The following is a 19,624-nucleotide window of genomic DNA, read 5'->3' as shown; positions in this document are numbered from 1 at the left end:
GCCTGTTGGTCTGGAGGCTGAAGTTAATGTCTGTATAAGGGATTTACCACGAGCCTGTGAACAAGAGCAAATCCAGCGGCTGAAATTGTTTCCTTAAAATGAAGCAGTGCTCCTGTTGGATAAGATCAATGAAACATTACAGGAGGATTTTCAAGCAGTAAGAAGTTGGAAATAGCCTAATGAAAAGCTTACCCCTCCCTGTCAGGAAGGGAAGACTCATTTTTGTGCCAGTGGAGGGGATTTCTGAGCACTCTGTGCTTCACAGTGAAGCTGGCAAAGCCTTCCCTCTCCATCTGACCCTGCAGGTCCCAGCACTGCTTCCAGGGCACAGGAGAGAACTCTGGAACTGCCTCAGCAACTGGAACATGCATTACTAGGAACTGTTCTGAGCTGTGTTCTTGCCCTTTTCCCCATTAGGCCAGACAGGGAGATGGAGCACGAGCAGGTGCCACACACCTGGCAGCACTGAGAGGAGCCAAGGCAGCCCCAGCAGAGCTCCCGGCTCACACGGAGCTCCCTGCACACCTGGGGAGGAGGGAAATTCCAGTCAGGGCACAGAGAAACACCTGGAAACATGAACTGCTTTCCCCATCACAACGGAATTCAGGATGAAACAGCTTGCCCAGCCTTAATTCATTAACTTCAGCTCCTACATTAACTTACAACGTGAAATCTTCCTCACCAGCTTCACAAGGCTGAACTAAAATAATTCTAGGTTTGTGAAGTGTTAGATATTATTGAAAGGGTACAGGAGTACAGAACCAGGAACTGCCATTAATCTGCATTTAAAAGTCTCTCTGCCACTGCCCCAGGCAGTGGGAACTGAACACCCACACAGGCCTGATAACTTTAATTCTGTCTGAGCTGCCAGACACACAAAACACCTTCTTCAAAAGCCTGGCTGCACCCAAGCTACTCCACAGTGCCTCCCTCCTGCCCCGGGATTGCCTTGGGTGGCATCATCCTATTAAAAAATAAACAAAGAACACCTCACAGTAAGCCCAGGAACTCACTGAGGGAACACTCAGTGCCCTCATCCAGGAGATCCCTGCTGAGGCGATTCCTCATCACCTGTGATTCCACACTCCAAAGGTCCCACCAGCTGTGGTCACAAAGTGTTTTCTTTCTATAAGAACAAAATAAGCCAGAAGTAAAAGTTTAACTGATGACACTTGCCATTGCCTTCGGTAAAACTAAGAGATTTTACCCCTCAGTTTTGTCACTTTCTGTTCTAAAAAATAAATTTAAAAAAAACCCAAAAAACCTAAGTTAGGACCTCAGCTCTGTCCCTGTTTGCTTTATGCCAGGACAGCCCTTTGCTCCCCCACCTCTTAAATCACAGAATCATTGAGGCTCTTGGTCACCCAAGACCACCAAGTCCAACCTTTGACCTAATTAAAGTTAAAAGTTGCACTGACAGAGACTGAAAAATACCTCACCTTGCAGTCAGTCAGTACCTCCTCAAGAGTTACTATGATTTTAAGTGTTCTGTAAGTACAACACATCCTTTAGACATACAGCTCTTTTACAATTTAGTGATGAATTGGCACCTGCTGTCATAATTCCATTTGTTTCCACAGAAACACCTGGCCAAATATAATGTGCTATCTGCTGTGGAATTTTAAGGTCTCCTACTGTTTCTTCCAGATCTAGGCTGCCTAAAAGTCTTCATTACATAAGTTTTTAAATAAATCTGTATTACTTAATCACAGCTGAGAAGTTAAAATACTTCAGTCCTTAAAGCCCACAGGACTGGGAAAGGCCCATTAAACTATTTAAATTTAGGCACAGTTTATCAGTAGAAATCTGTTTAAACACTAAACCAGAGACAACAAAATCATGGTTTTGTGTCCCTTGCACCAAAGCAATTAACTTAATAAAAATACTATGACTTCAAATCCTTATCACCTGAATCACCTTATCTGAATCCCTCTTTAGGCTCTCTAACACTCCCCCAGAGCAGCCCACGCAGGCAGGCTGAGCATGGAGCTCACGGTGGCTCATGCACCAACCCAGCCCCAAGGCCTTGCTTTAAACTTCCCGACTGGTTCCTTCCCTCTTCAAAAACTCTCACAGCTTCCACAACATGGAACTGATACCATCCACCCAGGGCTTAAAGGATTGCACAGCTGATAACATCCACCCAGGGCTGCAGAGGACTGGAAGTCCTCACTCCCACGTCACCTGTGCTGCGTGGGATGTAATTGAACTGGTGGAAAAGTGATGCTTTTCTGTTGCTGCAAAAGCCCTTTTCCTTGCATTATGGTTCCTTCCTAAATCCCCTCTACCCTCCAGCACTCCCTAAAACACGTACTGCTGTTGGAACAGCTGGGTCCTGGGATAAACCAGAGGCTTGGCTGCATCAGCTGCAACACAGACAACGAATAAAGCCATTTACTGTTCCAAAAACCCCCAGCCTGCTCCAAACCCAGGGAGGTTGGGACAATACTGGCAGGGCTGCTGCATTCACCACCACAGAAACTGCAGGGACCAATGAGGGGTGTCCCATGGAGCTTACATGAGATCCTGGATGTGTCCCCTTAAACACGGGATTCTGGAACTGTCAGGAACCAATTCTGTGGGAGCAGGGAGCTGCTCCCTTGGAACTGATCAAGACCCCAGCAGCAGATCTGGGATGTACCAGCCACAGAACAAGACAAGAATCCTGTGTATGATCATGGGAACAAGCAGAAACCCGAAGAGGATTCAACAGGGTAATATGGCCAAGGAAAAGGCAGACACCTCTGGAGCAGCATCCTGCCCACATGGAAGCACAGGACGGGTTTAAGGGTCTAAGGAAATCTGGAACTGAAACTTGGAACCTTTTGAACCAGTGGCTCAGGCACGTGGAACGGTTTGTCACTGGGCAGCTGCAGCAGAGCAGAGAATGATCAAAGGTTTGGGTGGGAAAGGACCCCAAAGCCCATCCAGTGCCACCCCTGCCATGGGCAGGGACACCTCCCACTGTCCCAGCTGCTCCCAGCCCCAATGTCCAGCCTGGCCTTGGGCACTGCCAGGGATCCAGGGGCAGCCCCAGCTGCTCTGGGCACCCTGTACCATCAGTGACAGGGTCAGAACTTGAGGGACCAGAGCAGGAAAACAAAGTGCAGAGCACTCTCAGGAGCAGCAACACACAACTCCTGACCACCCTCCAGTGACTCAGATTCTGTCACACCCGAGTTTTCAAGCAGCACAGAACCAACTTCCAAACCATCCCTGTGGTTCAGCAAACCCCTCTGGAAGGAGACAGCACTGTGCCAGGCCTCTGCATCCCACTGAGGCTCTGCTGGGTCTCCATGGCAGTAGATCAGATGCAAGGGAGAAATTTGTCCCTGGAAGGGTGGGCAGGCCCTGGCACAGGGTGCCCAGAGCAGCTGGGGCTGCCCCTGGATCCCTGGCAGTGCCCAAAGCCAGGCTGGACATTGGGGCTTGGAGCAGCCTGGGACAGTGGGAGGTGTCCCTGCCCATGGCAGGAGGAGTGGAATTAAATGTTGGTTAAAATTCTTTCCCACCCAAAGCATTCCATAATTCCATGATTCACCTTCCCCAGCTGAGGGATGTGCTGCACAACAACATTATTCTGGAGGAATTGTAAACAGAGGATTCCATCGCACAGAGAAATATTTTTACATGTCCAACATGCAACAGAAAATGCAGAAGTCACTGATCCACGACACAAGTTTGTCATAATGAAAAATGTCAGTATTGCTTATGTGACTGTAAGAAACAGGCAACTGAACATACGAACCACAAGTTTTTAAGGTCAATACCACTGTCAATCCCAACAGATCTCGTTACCTGAATCACACTGAGAAGTCCCTCAGGGCAACTTGACTTTCCCGGGCTCAGTTCCTTCTTCAAACATTTAAATGACCAGCTAAAAAGGTGGGAAAAATACCAAGTGAGGGTTTTTTTCTCCAAGAAAGCAGCGGTTTTCCACAGAAAAATCACACTGCCTTGTTACACAGCTGCAATACGGTGCTGGTTTTCCCCTGGTTGCGGCTCCCGTTAACTCCAAAGCAACGGAGCCTGAACATTCCGGGTGTCCCGTTAATGCTAAAGCAGTGGAGCCTGCACATTCCGGGTGTCCCGTTAATTCCAAAGCAACGGAGCCTGAACATTCCGGGTGTCCCGTTAATTCTAAAGCAGTGGAGACTGCACATTCCGGGTCCAAAGCAATGGAGTCTACACGTTCCGGATCTCCCGTTAATTCCAAAGCAATGGAACCTGCACATCCCGAGTCCCTGCCAGCAGCTGTTCTGCGGCCGGAGGGAACACCGGGGCACGGCCAAACCAGCGGCCCCCACCCACAGCCCGGTGACCCCCGGCCCCCGCTGGGCGCTCCCCCGCGCCGGGCCCGGCGGCCCCGCCGCTCCCACCTGCGCCGGTGCCGGGGCTCCCGGGGCTCCCGGCGGCTCCAGGGGCGGCCGGGCCGCCTCAGCCGCCTCAGCCGCGCTCCAACGGTCCCGGCCGCCGCCGCGCGGCGCCCCGGCCAATCAGGACCCGCCTCCGCCGGGGGCGCGCGGCCCCCCGCCAATCCGCGCCCGCCCGGGCCCGCCCGCTCGCGCGCCCCAGCCAATCGGTGGCCAGCGCCGCCTGGCGCGCTCCCGCCTCCGCCACAGCGCGCGCGCGCGCCGCGCGGCGCTCACCCCGGGGCGCGGCGGGACCGCGCAGGCGCACCGCGAGCCGCCGAGGGGGCGCCCCGCCCCCGGCCCGCCCTGAGGGGCTGGGGCCGCCTGAGGGGAGCGAGGCGGGTCGCGGTGTTGGCTGGGGCAGCCTTGGTACTCCGTCAGTCATGGCCACCCCCTCACAGCTGTGAGCGACTGCCGTGCCGTCAGCATCCAGCCACAGCCGTTGCTCATCTCCATCCCCTCAGCTCCGAGGGCTGGAGCCTGGCTGGGAGAGCTGGGAATGTTCAGGCTAGAGAAGAGAAGGGTCCGGGGAGACCTTAGAGCCCCTTCCAGTGTCTAAAGAGGCTCCAAGAGAGTTGGAGAGGGACTGGGGACAAGACCTGGAAGGACAAGACAAGGTAGAATGGCTTCCCAGTGCCAGAGGGCAGGGCTGGATGGGATATTGGGCAGGAATTGTTCCCTGGGAGGGTGGGCAGGCCCTGGCCCAGGGTGCCCAGAGCAGCTGGGGCTGCCCCTGGATCCCTGGCAGTGCCCAAGGCCAGGCTGGACATTGGGGCTGGGAGCAGCCTGGGACAGTGGGAGGTGTCCCTGCCCATGGCAGGGGTGGCACTGGGTGAGTGTGAGGTCCCTTCCCACCCAAACCATTCCATGGATCTGTGTTTCTATGGGTTGTGAGGGCAGCTTTGGCTTGTAAGGACCTGTGTCCCCGAAGGACGTGTCCCCTGTTCCCGGGGCAGCCTGCTCACAGCTTCTGCCGTGTGCCACAGCTCCCCTGCCACAGCACAGCCGGTGTTTCGAATGACACCGGCTCCGTAGTGGAGAACAGCGTTCCATGGCCTCTGGGGATGTCACAGCCCGTCTCGCCGGCAGCCGCCGGCAGCACCAACAGTGCCGGCAGCGCCCGCTCCGCCAGTGACTCCCGAGGAGCATCCGGCACGGCGGGCATCTGTTCGCGGCTCCTCTGCTCCCTGTGGAAATGCCACAGTTCCTCCTGCAGACGCTGCCTGTGCCCGCAGGAAGGGAGAATTCCTACACCGAGCGTGGAGAGGAGGGACCATTCACGGTTTGCACTAGTGGGAGGGAGATGTTTGTCAAGAAATAGGAAAACGAGAGGGGAAAGTGCTGCTGAGACGTTGTAGCTGGTGCTGTGGCGATGCTCATCCCGAGCTGTCTGCGCCAATGACGGTGCTCGGTTTGTCCCGGAATTCCAGAGCCGACCCCACGGGTGGCAGTGGAACCGAATTAGGGAGGGGTGGTGGGAAGGGTGATTCCAGCTGGCTGCATTACATCCTAAACCCAGCAGCAGCCAAAGCAGCATTTGGAAAAGCCGTCTGCCGTGGGCTATAGGGAGACGTGCTGGAACCTGGAAAAACACCAGATGGTGCCATGGCTTTAGTTATTTCTTTATGCCTCTGACACTGCGAGTTCAGGCTTCCCTCTCCTCTGTGGGCTGTGCCCATCCTCCTTCTTCCCAAGGGTCCCGGGGGAATTCTGCCTGGCTAGAAAAAAAAAAGGGTTTACTTACTGAACAACGAGATAGAGCCATTAATTACTCACACTGATTAAAAAGGAGAAGAAATTAAAGTCTAGTGATGCCACCAAGATGCCACCTGAGGGCTGGGGTGGATTATTCCCACTGGCGGGCCTCCAACCCCTTCCATACTTAAAATACAGAATTGTTGATACTTTTAATGTATTCAGGGAAAAGAAATCCCAGCTCTTGCACATTCCTCAGTGCTGCTGATTTTACCGATTTAAGTGCATTCGGAGTTTTCCTGTCAGAAATCAGGGGAGTTGGTTACACACCTGTTTCCCTGAATCCCTCCATTTAAGGGAAATCAAGTTCCTATCACTTGATACAGTTCCATGTTCCTGAAGTGTCTTGGGACCCCAAGAAGTGAGGGGGCTGCAGATCTTATTAAGGCTGAATAATAAACCAAAGTTGTCCCCTTAAAATGTGCCAAAAGAAAATTTAACAGATGCCCACGGCTTGTAAAGCCAGGGAAGTGCAGTTCGCTGTCAGGGGAAGGCAAAAGGAAATCCCTGAAAACCCCCATCGGCAGGAGTCCAGGCCCAAATGGTTTCAGAGAGCAGAAGATGGACCATGACAGTGAAACACACGTGTGTCTGTCCGTGTGCTGAGGAACCACGGGATCGCACGTTCATTTCCAGAGACGGCGCTGTGGGAGGAAGAGGAACAGAATCCGCGGTAGGACATGAGCCATGGGGAAGGATTCTGTCTGGTGCCATGTCCTGAGGGCACAGATATTCCAGTGCCAGGTTGGGAATGGGCTGTTGGGAGCAGCCCTCGGATCCCCCTCTGTGCCAGATGCTAAGGTGGAATTTTATACATTGTATAAGGTGGTCTGGAAGTGCTACGGAGTTGGTTTGTGGGCTCATCCTTGGGACACCTCTGGACACCAGATTAAAACCTGTGTCCATGAGGCTCAAGGTAGCACCCATCCCATCAGGACAGGTGAATCCCATCCACTGGGAAGCAGGCCTGCAGGAAGCTGTGGCAGCTGCAGCACGTTCACTGCCCGGGGGATCACATCCCTGGGATCAGGCCAGGAGGAGCCCAGAGCCCTCCAAAGGTAAAAAACTCTCAGCCCACCTTTTCCACTATAAAATCCGCAATGCTCCATCAGAGAAGTCAGAACTGAAAGGCAAAGGAGACCAGTTCAGTTGAGTTTTGCACTGGGAGGGGAGGGCTGGGAGGGGCAGCAGTACCAGGGGAATACGGGAGGTTTGTTCGGAAGTGCAGCAGCTCCAACACTTCGCCATTTTATATTTTATCTCACCCATGCACCTTAAATAGGAACCAACTCTCAAGGCTGTCATTCCCTCTCAGGTGTGAGGTGGCTTTGCAGGTGGGGCAGGCAGCTGGGATGAGGAGGTCTGGGATGAAGGCAGGATCCCTCTGGACACAGAGCCGAGGCACAGGAGGGACAGCCCTGCCCAGCCCCCGCATTATCCTCTCAGTGCAGGGGTGGTTCAAGTCCCCATCCTGCCCAGAGCAGCTCTGACAGCTGGGTGCCACGGTTTGTCTTTGCAGGACATCCCAACAACAATCAAGGACAGAAGTACCAGTTCCACACCTTTCCAGGGGTCATTTTTGTACCTTTGACCCTGATAGGTTCACACTGCTCCTTTTCCCACCTCATTTCCTCCCCTGCACATCCCAGGGGCAGAACCGCTGCACCCAGCTCTGGCTTACAGACAGGATCCCGGAACACTCACTGGATTAAATGGAATAAATGTCATTTGAGATTCACCTGAGCCAACAAGGGCCTCACAGAGCAGGGCATGGGGCTGGTGCAGCCACCTCTGGGCTCCAATCTGCCCCCACCCTCCCTCAGCAGGGACTGTGTTCCCTGGCAGGGTGCAGCCTGGGGCCAGGCGCTCCAGGGGTCTCCTCCTGCTCCCCAGACTGGCACCCCCAGTGCTGGGGGATTGGCTGCTGGGCCCAAGGAAGAGCTCCAGGAGGAGCTGGGATTTGCAGCACATGGAGCTGTGTCTGGTCAGACCCCCCAGCCTGCTCTCAGTGCCCTGCTGGGACCCCGCTCCCAATGGGAATTCAATTCTGCCAGCTGCCAAGATGCATTGACCTCTGCAGGGAGATTTTCACCAAAAGCCCTGCAGAGTGAAGAAACCCCCAGCTTTGCTGGAGTTCCCCTGAAATCACTGGTGGAGGTTTGGTGTCTGAATCCCCTGTAAGCACCACGAGAGGCTCCCGCAGGGTGGCGTCAGTCAAAGGTTGGATTCCATGAGCTTGGAGGTCTTTTCCAACCTAAATGATTCTGTGGAGAACCCCCCCATTTACTCCCATTCAGGGCTGGAGCAAACCCAGTCGCTCTGGGCTGAGTTTGGCCGAGCAGGGCTGCAGCAGCTTTGGCTGTGCAGGGTCGTTGTGGGGAGGATCCATCCCGGCTCCTGGTCTTCCCACGTGGATCTCTCCAGGTGGTCACGAGGAAAACAGAACCATTTACGGCAACACAGGCAGGACACAGGACTGGGAAATGTCTGAAGGCTCTCAAACTGCTAAAACCTTCCCCAAGCCCTTTGCTCTGGGCTTGTGCTTCCCTGCAGAGCTCCCACCCGCTCTCCCCCCAGGCTCCTTTCCCTTGGTTTTGTGTTTTTAAACACTATTACATCTCAGATCCAACCAGCTCAAATACTTTTTAATACATTGAAAATGTAAAATAAAACATATACGAAGTACATACAGTATATATATACACATATTTCAAATACTTAAAATTCTTATGTAAAATATGATTTTTTTTCTATATTATTTGTGTAAAAATACATTTTCAAATGGTGTCACCTCGATTTTGCTGTACAGACCCTCAAGCCCAATCGAAGTCCCTTTTAAAAAGGCAAAAGACAAAGGTTTAGAATTTTTGGAACTGTGTTTACAGGCCTGTTGTCCACACAGGAAAAGCCTCTGGGAAACAGTATTGGATTGCTTCTTTGTGAGAATTCCCGTTTTTATTGCATTAACGGCAGGAAATGAATCTTCTCAGTTGTGCTGCAGTAACCCCCGCTGGCCTGGCCGAGGAACTGCCCTCCGGTACCCTGTCACCACCTCAGAACCCCTCCTTTGCCCGCTCTTTACAGATACTAAAATATATATTACTTAAAATATATTACTGTAAGCTCTTAGACTCGCTCTGCACGAATAGCAAACGTAAGCATTAAAAACAACCCGGGGACCGAGGAACGCTGGGGGCCGCTCCCTCCCGGCAGCCGCCCGAGCCGCACTCGGAGCGCTCTGCCCACCCGCGATTGATCTGTGCTAATCAAAGTGATCGCTCGGGGCCCTCCCACATTCCCGCTGTGGGATCCTGCAGCGGGAAACCCCAGCCCGGTCCTGTTCTCCCGACCTTCCCGTGGGTCACATGAACCATCGGCCTGAGCCTCCCCGGAGGAGAGAAGCCCCAAACCCGCTCCACCCTCCCGGCCCGGGGCTGTCTTTGCTGCCTCCCTCCTGAGGATCCCTCCTGAGCGCCCCTCCCAGTAACGACCTGACCAGGAACTGCTGCTCCAGCAGCTGTTTTGTGCAACCAAAAAAAATCCAACTCCCCAACCAGTGCAACTGCTTGGAACCTCCTCTTTCCTGTGAATTCCAGGAGGGACGGTAAAATTCCTTCCCTTGCTGCCCCCCTGGCTCAAAACCTGAGCCCCCAGAGCCACGCTGGCGCCTCCGGTGTCCATGGGGTTTGGGGCTGGGAAGCGAAGCGTTGGTCAGGCTTCAATTCCAGTTCTGTGTCCTGAAAAGGGAAACTGAAACCTCTTCCCTTACTCAGGTTCCTTTCCCTGCCACAAACACTCTGACATCAGGCTCTGGAAATCCCGGATTTTTGATACCACCATTCCCTGCAGTGCTGTTAAATTCATTCCTCCTGGGGGACCACAGTCTAATACTTTAAACCCCGTCACGACATCCCTTTATTATAAATCCCGTGTGGAGATGGATTTACTGTCTGTGGGAAGGGCGGATGATGGGAAGGAGCCTCAGCAGTGGGACAGGCTGATCCCACCCCAGGAACTACACAGGCTGCAGCATTCGCCCTTCTGAAACCCATCATCCCACACCCAGCTGCAGCACATGCAAAACTTCCAGGGCTGTCCCTACTCCAGGGAGTACCTCAGGGATTATTACACTGAGCCCGTTATCCCGAACAATTCCCTCACACTCGGTGCCCTCTGCTCACCCACGGAGATGCTCCGCCAGGCTGCACCAGGAGCGTGCTCAAACCTCAGGCGGGCACCGAGAGAATCGATTTCCTTAAAAAGAAACGGAAGAAAAGTAGCCCAAGCAAAGTGTTGATCCATGAAATGGAACTAAGGCACTGACAGGTGTGAACTCCCGAGGCACCAACACGATCCTACCCCGGCCAACGCCAGCCTGGGGCCACCTCCACATCCAGGATCACCGACTGTCCCACCCCAGGTCAGCCCCTCCTGGCATGGCCAGGCCAGATGGGCACATTCCCATGGGATGGCTCAGGGAACGGCGGCTCCCTGCGCTGCCGGGGAACGGGCACAGCAACCCCAATCCACACTCAGCAGAAGACAGCGGGAAATCCAGCGGGAGGAACCAGCTGGAGCCACAGCCAGGGCGGTGACGGTTTGGGAAACGCCAGGGGAGCTCTGCAAGAGTTTTCCAGCAGCAGCTGCAGCAGCTGGAACGCCTGTGAGTGCTCAGGGCCACAGGTCCCTCCTCATCCTCTGCTTCCCCCTTTCCAGCAGCCTGGAAAAACACCCTGAGAGGAGCCAAGGCAAGACCAGAAGTGACCCAAGCGTGCAGCGAAACCCCTCCCTCTCCCCTGAGAACGACTCAGTGAGTTGCATAACCAGGACCAAACTGCGCACTGGACTCTCCCGGGCTGTCCCAGCCAGGAATGGAAGTGTCTGTCCACGATCACAGGAAGGAACTTCCTTCCTGTCTGGGTGAGGCCTGAGGGAGGAATGGACAGATCCTGCTCTCAGCTCCAAACCAGCCCACACTGCGTCCGCAGGTTTACGAAAATGCAGGAATTCCTCTTCCTGAACAAGAGCTGGAAGCAGGAAGTGGCAGGAACACGCACAGGCCAGGGGTTCTCGGGCTACCACCACCACGGGTGTGAGATGCTCGTGGGGACAATCCTGTGCAATTTATTGAGATTTCAGTTTTAGATTTAAAAAACTGAGTTCATTTCTAATCCCTAAATCCTCCTCGCCACAGGATGCTCGAGCAGTGATGTGGAATCACGACAGTGGGGGTCACTGCTCCGCAATAAATTTAAGATGATGGAACCCAGAGCAGGTGATGCTGCAGCTCCTGCTGCTCTGGAGGCGGCTGCGCTCCCTGGGCAGGGAAGGAAACGCTCCTGCTACCACGGGATCAAGTCTGCAACTCCCTTTTCCTTATCATCACCAACTAAATGACAGTCATGGAATATCCTGTGCTGCAAGGGATCCACAGGGACCATCCAGCCCAACTCCTGACCCTGCACAGACACCCCAGCAATCTGCCTGAGAGCGTTGTCCAAAGGCTCCTGGAGCTCTGGCAGCCTTGGACAATCCTTGGAAAATCACCCAGGGAATTACTTCTGCTCCTCACCACCAGTGCCGTGTTCCTGGGGAGAAGGGGTGGGGAGCAGTAGTACCAAGGAGAGGGGAAGGGAAGGCTGAGGACCCCATGCACACTCAGCTGCCCCACTGCTGTGGGAATATTGCTTCATCTTAAAAAGGCCTTTGGATTAAAAGTGAATTCAGTGCTTCTCCATCACAAACATATATAGCTCTGTTCCCTGACCAGGGTGCAGCAAGGCCCCCGCCCGCCCCGGCAGAGGAACAGCCCTCGAGTGACTCGTGCTCCATCAGCATCCTCAGCTCCCGGGAACACGGGGCCGCTGTGCTTTGATTTCCATCAGTCCAAGTGAAGGAATCCAGGAACTGACAGGGAGTACAGGTGTCACCAGCCATGTCCCTGGTCAGGTCTGAGGGGCTGCCCCAGCACCCCTCCCTCAGCTGAGCCCAGCCCAATTTGGTATTCCAAACACAAAGAGCCGCCCAGCAAGGCCCAGGCTGACACTCATTTGCCTTTCCCTACACCCAGGAAATACAAAATCTTGGATAGACACTGGAGATCTCTGACCATGGGGGTGTTTGGACAAGCACAAAGCGCTTCCCAGAGCATGCCAGGACCAAGGGTGATGCTTCGTGCCCTTCACCTGCCCCCATGTCCCAAGAGCAACTGGCTCTGGGCCATGGGATGGCAGCTCCCAGGGAATGCCCAGGAGCAGATTCCTGCCCAGTCCTGCCAGGCCAAGCACAGCTGTGTGACCCCTGCTCTGGTGGGACACCCACAGCCCCAGACTGAGCTGTTCTGGTGACCCCCAACCCCATGGTCAGTACAGCTCCTTCTTGCAGTTCCACCAGCAGCACAGCCGGACCCCACCTCCCTTCAGCTCGGTTACTGGGAGAGGAGGGGTTTGCAAACCAGGAACACCAGCCCGTATTGCACAGCCCAGGAGCGTTCTGGGAACAGCCAGGTCACAGGGGAAAGGCAATGGATGGAAAGGCTGGCACCCCATCGGTGGTGCCTCCCTGTTCCCGGGGATTTGAACTGGGAGCAGCCAAGGGAGCCTGCTCAGGGCTCCTGCCTCGGTGCTCCATCACCACACACGGCCGGACTCTGATTATCCCATTCCCTTTGCCAAGAGAAGACCAACAATGGGCTATGGGCTGGATCCCCCGGGGAGAGCAGAGCTCAGCAAACATGCTCAGAGCAGGCTGGGGTTACTGGAACTGCAGTACAAGTCAAACACTATCTCCTAAAAGATTGAAAAAATATCTTTAAACAAAATAATGTGGCATATTTACATAATTCCTTAAGTGCAAACTCTTGTCACAATTCACGTAGTCGAGCGCGATTTCGACTCCCTGTACAAGAAGGTGCTCTTTCGTTAATGAAAGAAGGACTCTACTCTGTATTCCTGATTCAGTAACGTGTCTCTTGTGCAAGGCAGTAAAATTCCTGTTTCTTCCCAAGATACTTCCAAAAGCAGCCCCCGGAGGAAGCCGTCCTGTTCCCCACGTGCCGCCGCTGTTACCGCACGACGAGGCAGGAGACACAGAGCTTGGAGGGGCCGATGCAGTCGTCATGGCAGAAGGCACCGCAGCCCTTGCACATGATCATGGCTTTCAACCTGCAGTAACATTTGGAAGGGGGATCCTCCATGCCGCCGTCCTCGGCGAACGGCTGCACCGGGAGGCTCTGCCCGTGGCCGCCGGAGTTCACAGCCTGGCCGGTGGGAATGGTGGTGACGGTCACGGAGAAGGACATGACGTTGCCCATGGAGCTGGCCAGCTGGTTGCACTCAGACAGCCCGGTCACGAGTGAGCCCTGGCCTATGTCGGGCGAGGTGGAGACGTTTATTGTGCCGCTGTAGCTGGGCCCCAGGAGCTGCGCCCCGGCACTCCCAGGCAGCTTCGGGGGGTGCGGGGCAGGGAGCAGCGGAGGCTGCGGCTGCGCCGAGTCTGGGGACGGGGCGGGGGGCCCAAAGAGCTCTGTGCTGCCGTGCCCCTTGCCCCTCATGGTGTGGGCCATCTGCTCCTGCGCCGCCTGCAGCAGGTCCCGGGCCAGCGCGGGGCCGTCCAGCGCCGGCGCGTTCTCCTTGGGGCCGGCTGCTGGCGGTGCCGGAGCTGCCTCGGCCTTGCCAGCCTTGGTCCCCAGGGAGCCAGGGTCCGCAGGGCCGGTGCCGTGTGAGCCCTGCTCCTTCTCCCCCTGCCCAGACCCCTGCGGTGCCCATGGCTCCTCTTTGATGCCGATGTGCTCCCGTTCATCCCCGGAGCTCTCGTCATCCGCGTCCTCCTCGCTGCTGCTGCCCTGGCCACCCATCTCCTCGCACTCCCCAAACTCTGCCCTGGCACCGTCGGCGGGGCTGCTCAGCCCCAGGCGGGGCTCGGGGTTCAGGGAGAAGCCTCTCCTCAAACTCTCCGAGCCACGGCCGTAGGTGGAGATGTTGAGCAGGTAGTGCCCAGACATGGCGGGCTTGGACGTCCTCCTGCCCGTGAAGCCCAGCATGAATCTCTGGCTGGTGGAGCTGTTTTCCACTGGGAAACCTGAGTGCGGGAGGTTCAGCTGCGAGGGCTGAAGGATGGGCAGCAGGTTCTGCCTCTGCACCTTCTTGATGAGAGTCTGCAGGATCTGCTCCTGGGTCGATTTGCTCAGCGCCTCGTGGCACTGGTGCTGCTCAGGACTGGGGGCCTTTCCCGAGGGCAACGGGAAGGTCCTTGGAATGTGAGGCAGAGGCCTGTTCTTGCAGAAGATCTTCCCGAGCTGCTGTGGGGGCAAACTCGATGGTCTGTCCCCCGCCTCGGCACCGTTCCCCGCTGCACCGGGAGCTGCTGCTCCCTTCTCTTCCTGAGGAGCCACGGGGACAGTTTTCATGTCTGCTTTGGTGAGCGGCTTGGGCAGGATCTGCTCCAGAGGGACGCTCTTGCCTTGGAGCAGCTGGGTGACCAAAGGGTTGTTGGCAGGAATGCTGGAGCTCACTCTGGGCAGGGCCCCACTGGGAGGAGATTTAAGGCTGGGTGCTACTGAGGAGGTGCTGGAGGGTGGGACGGGTGCGCCCACAGCTCCAGCCTGGGCTCCGGGGCCTGCGGGTGGCAGGGAGGACACCACAGGGGAAGGAGCTTTGCTTTTGGCAAGGTCAGAGCCGGTCCCTCCTGAGGCCGTGGGTGCTCCCGGGGTTCCGCTGGCGCCGCTGGGTCCATTCCCGGCTGCCGGAGGCCCCCGGGCCGGGGCAGGAGGGGCTGTCCCTGCCTGGTCCCCAGTGCTGGCGTGTGGGGACCCCGGCGTGGCCCCCGCACCGTTCCCTAGCGCCGGGGCTGCTGCAGGGCCGGGGGCTCGGGGCACCACGGGGGCCCCTGGCTGTAGTTGTGCTCCAGGAGGATGGCGAGGAGCTCCCGGCTCCGCCTGGCTCTCCACCTGGGAACAGGGCCCTGGGCCCTGGGGAAGAAACCTTCTCGAACCTCCCCCGCTTCCAGTTCCTGCCAGTTCCAGTGCGTTTGCTCCAGTTGCAGTTTGGGTGGCTCCGCCGGGGTCTCTCCCGTCTCCCCCCCTGCCCGGGGGTCTCCCCCCGCCCGGGCCGGGCCCCGGCACAGCCCCCCCGGCCGAGGCGGCGGCGGCGGCGGCTGCTGCCCTCTGAGCCTTGGCCTGCTGGGCTCTTGCCTTGATGTCGGCCAAGGTCCTGGCCCCTGTCCTGCCCGGACTGCTGAGGGAGAAGGGGACACGTCCCCTGGGAGAGACCTGGCCCGCAGGAAATGGCATCGGGGAGATTCTGGACACGGGAATCTGGAACAGAGCAGGAGAAAAGCACAGCTGAGACACGGGGAACGCTCGAGCCACAGGTTTAAGTATTTGCAGTTTCATCTTAGAGAACTGTCTGTGGCTGTGGAGAAATCCCTTTGGAGAAACCCCTCCTGTCCCTTCCTTGAGACAAGAGATGTGCCCGACTGTCACAAGCAGTTTTAGGGTGGTACAAACCCCGTGGCCCTGAGTGGAGCTCATCCCTCGCAGGGAGAACCATCACACAGCATCACCCCAGAGCCCTCAGGCTCCGTCCCTGAAGGGCTGATCCAGCCCCCAGCCCTGTCAGCCCCTGATCCTCTGTTTCCCATTATTCAGATGTCATTTCTGTCCTTTGAAAGGTGTCACCATCCTGCTTGACTCAGCCTTGCTCTTCCCCCTGGCTCACCCATCATTTGTCTCCTCAGTGCCTTTGTACAAAGCCATAATAACCCCTTGAGCTGGAGAAAAAATGCCAATCATTTACTCTTTCCTTCTAAAACCTTTCCCCCAATGTTCCAGCTGACTTTCCCTGTGTCTGCTCTTCCCATGTGCTCAGCCCTGCACTGAGCCTGGTGCTCCCCTGTTCCCTCTACAGAGATCTCAGGGAGTTTATTTGAGGTTACATTTATTTTCCGTATCCATAAAAACCTTGCTGGATCCACTGAGCTCTGATCAACCACTTCACCCCTTCATTTTTGGGGAATGACACGTCTTGGGGACATGTCTGTCCCCATTTTCCCCTGCTTTTCAAGGGAAGCTATTCACCATCACCTTCAGCTCACTCTGTTGGTAAACTAAATCCCACCTTTCTTGCCCTGGCAGGCCAACCCTCCTTCCTGCATGACATTCCTCACCTCTTTTATGGCCAGTTTCCCCAGTTCTGTGTCACTGACAATTTCATTGATGCTTTCCTGCCTTTGTGCTGTTCTTATTAACATGGTGACAATGATGAGCTGCTTTTAAAGTTTTGAGTTTGCAGCCTTTTGGTACAAAAGGATATTAACAGGGGAGCAGAATTCCAAGGACATACAGGAATACAGGAATTCAGCTTCTGCCTAAGGCCCCAGACCAGCCGGTTCAGCAGCAGCTGCCTGGTCCTACGGCCTGGCTCTCAAACCCCAGAGCATTTCTGTCCTGCTGCCTCCCCCTGCCTGCCTGAGCAGGGGCCCATTCCCTTCCTCCTTCCCAGGTGGCTTCTTGCAAAGGCTCAGCAGCCAAAGGGCCTCTGGTCCCGAGGTGTTCCCCAAAATGCTCCGTCCCTGCTTCTGCCCTGGCACTGCTGCACTACAAACCAGACTGCAGTGCTGCTAGAGGGGCTGGCTTTACCCACGGTGTCTGGGCTAGCGGCAGGAGATGGCACCCACTCCTCTGGATGAGGATGGCACTCACTCCTCTGGCCCTGGGTCTCCCCCCCTGCCAGCTGCCTGCTCTCCTGGCTGCACCTCACGGCCTTGCAGAGCCTCTGCAGCTCCCTGTCTGCAGCCTGGGACAGTGGGAGGTGTCCCTGCCCGTGGCATGGGTGGGGTGAGATGGGCTCCAAGGTCCCTTCCAACCCAGAGCTCTTTGGGGTTTGGTGAGCTGGTGGGAGCCCTGGCTGAGCCCCGTGTGAGGCCGGGCCGGGCTCTGTCCCTGCTCTGCTCACCTTGAGCGGGGGCACCCGCGGCACGGCCGGCCCCGTGCCGGGAAAGGGCTGGTTCCGAAAGGCCTGGTGGTGCTGGCAGGGCTCCGCCACACGCGGCTTCTTCTCGGGGCTGGCTGGAGCCTCTTCCCTGCTCTCCGACTTCCTCTTGTGGGCCTCCACACTGACCTCCATGGCCTGGCTACCGAGGGGCTTCTTGTCCTGCATGTCCAGAGCCACCGCAGGGCTTTGCACCTTCGCCGCTCCTTCAGCTGCCTCGGGGCTCTTTGGTTTGCTGGGGGCACCCGGAGTCTCCTTCCCTGGCCCCTCCTTCCCCAGCCCGGGATTCCTCTGCTCCTCTGGCTTCTGGCTGGCAGCACTTTGGGGTTCCTGGGGCAGGGCCTCTCCGTGGACTCTCTCTCTGACGGGGCCAGGGCGGTCGCTGGCTCTCGCCGCCCGTCGGTCTGGGGAGGCCTCGGCGGGCTTGGCCGCCTTGGGCTGCGCGTCCTCTGTGCCCTCCTGTCCCGCTCCTCTCCTGGCCGCTGCCCCCTGCGCTGGTTGTGCTCTGGGCTCCGACGGGGACGTGCCCTGCTCCCGGCGTGGGGCCGGGGGGCTGCGGGGTCGGGTGGGCTCTGCCTCGGGCTGTGCCGTCAGCCGCTCCGACTCCTCGGGGCTCAGCCCAGAACTGCCAAGGAAAACAGAGGCTTTGCTTGGTAAAACATCCCTGCAAAACCATCCTGTCCTCAGGGAAATGGCGGCAGGGTTCTCTGAATAAACTCCCTAAATAAATGTCTCACACACCCAATTCTGTGCCACAGCCATGGAGAACCTTCCCTACTGATAATCCTTCCACAGGAAACAGAAATCAGCAGCAAGGATTAAACCCAGCTAAATGCAGTGCATGGAACACGGGGTAGCTCCAGGCCTGTTCCAGACACCAATTTTCCAGGCTGCAAATCCAGTGAGTTTGGCCAACAGCAAATGTTCCCTGTCTGAGCCCCCACAGCCTCCTCTGCAGCACGGGACAACCCCGGCTCACACGGTGACACTGGCAGGAAGGGACTGAGAGGGGTCCCACCATCTCCTCCAGGGGAACATGGAATCTAATTCCCAGAGTGGTGTCTGGGACAACTTAGTCCTTTTGGATTCACTTCATCCACCCTGCTAATGATTTGTCAGACTGGGGGTTCTCCCCAAACAGGACCCCACGAAGGTCTGGTGAATCCATGGATTGGTTCCCACCAGACAAGTTCTTAGGAGCTGGAGGGAACTGAGGTCCTGCTCTTGCACACGTCCCCTCCAGCTGTCCTGCTGTCCCCTGTCCCCCTAATGCTCCGAGACTGGGGCTGTTGTCACCTTCCCACGGGCAGAGACCTGCGTCAGGTGGCTGATAAAGCTCTTTGTGAGCTGCACTCCCGGCCTGGTTGTTGTTCCTACAGCCTGTATGGACACTCCCCAGCCCCTGGCTTGCCCACAGCATCCCAACCACACCATGGAATGCCAGGAATAACCCAAATGCTCTGGATGGATGGGAGGCAAAGCGGTTGGCAGGGTGAGGACAAACGACAACCTGGCACAAAGCAGGATTAGAAGTTCCTGATCAGTTATTTACATGCGTATGCTCCTTTCCAGGTCTCTGAGGAACTCCCTCAGAAACCCCAAATCCTCCCTGTAGCCCCAAAGGATGGAAAATCCTGAAGCAAGAGGAGGCACAGAATAAAAGCTTTGCAGATTTGGGGGTTTAACCAGGTGTGTGGGATGGGAGATGTGGGAATGCAGGGCCTGACCCTGAGGTGGGGCACGCTCGGCCACCACAGCTCCGAGGGCCTCCGGAGCCCCAGCGCCAGCAGAACTGTGGGGGTGGCTCCAAGCAAGGAGGGGAAGAGGTGTGAGGTGCCAGGACACCCTGCACTGGTCGAAGTGTGAGGTATCCTGGCAGCAAACACTTCACACCTGACCTGGATCCCGCCGGCATCTCCCGGTTTCCTGGAACCAGCTGGAGCCAGAGACCTCCCCCAGGTTCCAGGACTGATGAGACCCAACGTTCATGGATGGACCAACCCCAGCAGGAGCCCCTGGCCAGGCAGGGCACAGGACACAGCCGAGCTCTCACCTCTGCCCATAGTAGCTCTCAAAGAAGTGCTCCTTCCACAGCTCCACCTTCTTTTCCTTCTCGATTTCTTGCCGGATTCGGAGCTGCATTTCCGGGGTAAACTCTCCTGTGGAATGGAAGGGGGAATTCTGAGACAGGAAGGGGGTGGGTAATGGGGCACGGGCCCAGCTGGGTGTGTCCCAGGAGCCCGGGATGCTGCACCTGCCCTTGGCCCCAGCCTGAGCCCCAGGGGCTGCTCCAGGGCAATGAGGCAGTCAAGGGAACGGAGCTGGGAAGGGGCTGGAGCCTCAGGAGCAGCTCAGGGAGCTGGGAAAGGGGCTCAGCCTGGAGCAAAGGAGGCTCCGGGGGGACCTTGTGGCTCTGGACAAGTCCCTGACAGGAGGGGGCAGCCGGGGGGGTCGGGCTCTGCTCGCAGG

The 19,624-nt window shown here is 56.7% G+C and overlaps 2 protein-coding genes across 6 annotated transcripts in view; both read right to left on the bottom strand.

The window, feature by feature from the left end:
- Window positions 1-4,455, bottom strand: part of DTNB (dystrobrevin beta) — a 129,767-nt gene extending 125,312 nt beyond the window's left edge. For all 5 annotated transcript variants that reach the window (XM_082303294.1, XM_082303296.1, XM_082303297.1 and 2 more), the window contains exons 1-2: window positions 4,380-4,455; window positions 3,799-3,877 (exon numbers count right to left, since the gene is read on the bottom strand). The gene's annotated coding sequence lies outside the window, so the exon portion shown is untranslated. The remainder of the gene's footprint in view (window positions 1-3,798; window positions 3,878-4,379) is intronic.
- Window positions 4,456-8,796: 4,341 nt separating this feature from the next.
- Window positions 8,797-19,624, bottom strand: part of ASXL2 (ASXL transcriptional regulator 2) — a 65,353-nt gene continuing 54,525 nt past the window's right edge. Inside the window, exons 10-12 of the mRNA XM_082276954.1 lie at window positions 19,209-19,314; window positions 17,120-17,780; window positions 8,797-15,480 (exon numbers count right to left, since the gene is read on the bottom strand). Of these exons, the coding sequence (XP_082133080.1) occupies window positions 13,231-15,480; window positions 17,120-17,780; window positions 19,209-19,314 (3,017 nt within the window). The 3' untranslated portion in view covers window positions 8,797-13,230. The remainder of the gene's footprint in view (window positions 15,481-17,119; window positions 17,781-19,208; window positions 19,315-19,624) is intronic.

The sequence above is a fragment of the Coloeus monedula genome (genome assembly GCF_965178545.1).
Source record: "Coloeus monedula genome assembly, chromosome: 2".
NCBI classification, from domain to species: Eukaryota; Metazoa; Chordata; class Aves; order Passeriformes; family Corvidae; genus Coloeus; species Coloeus monedula.
Note: the sequence above shows the minus strand (reverse complement) of the source record. Positions and strands in the feature narration are given on the sequence as shown.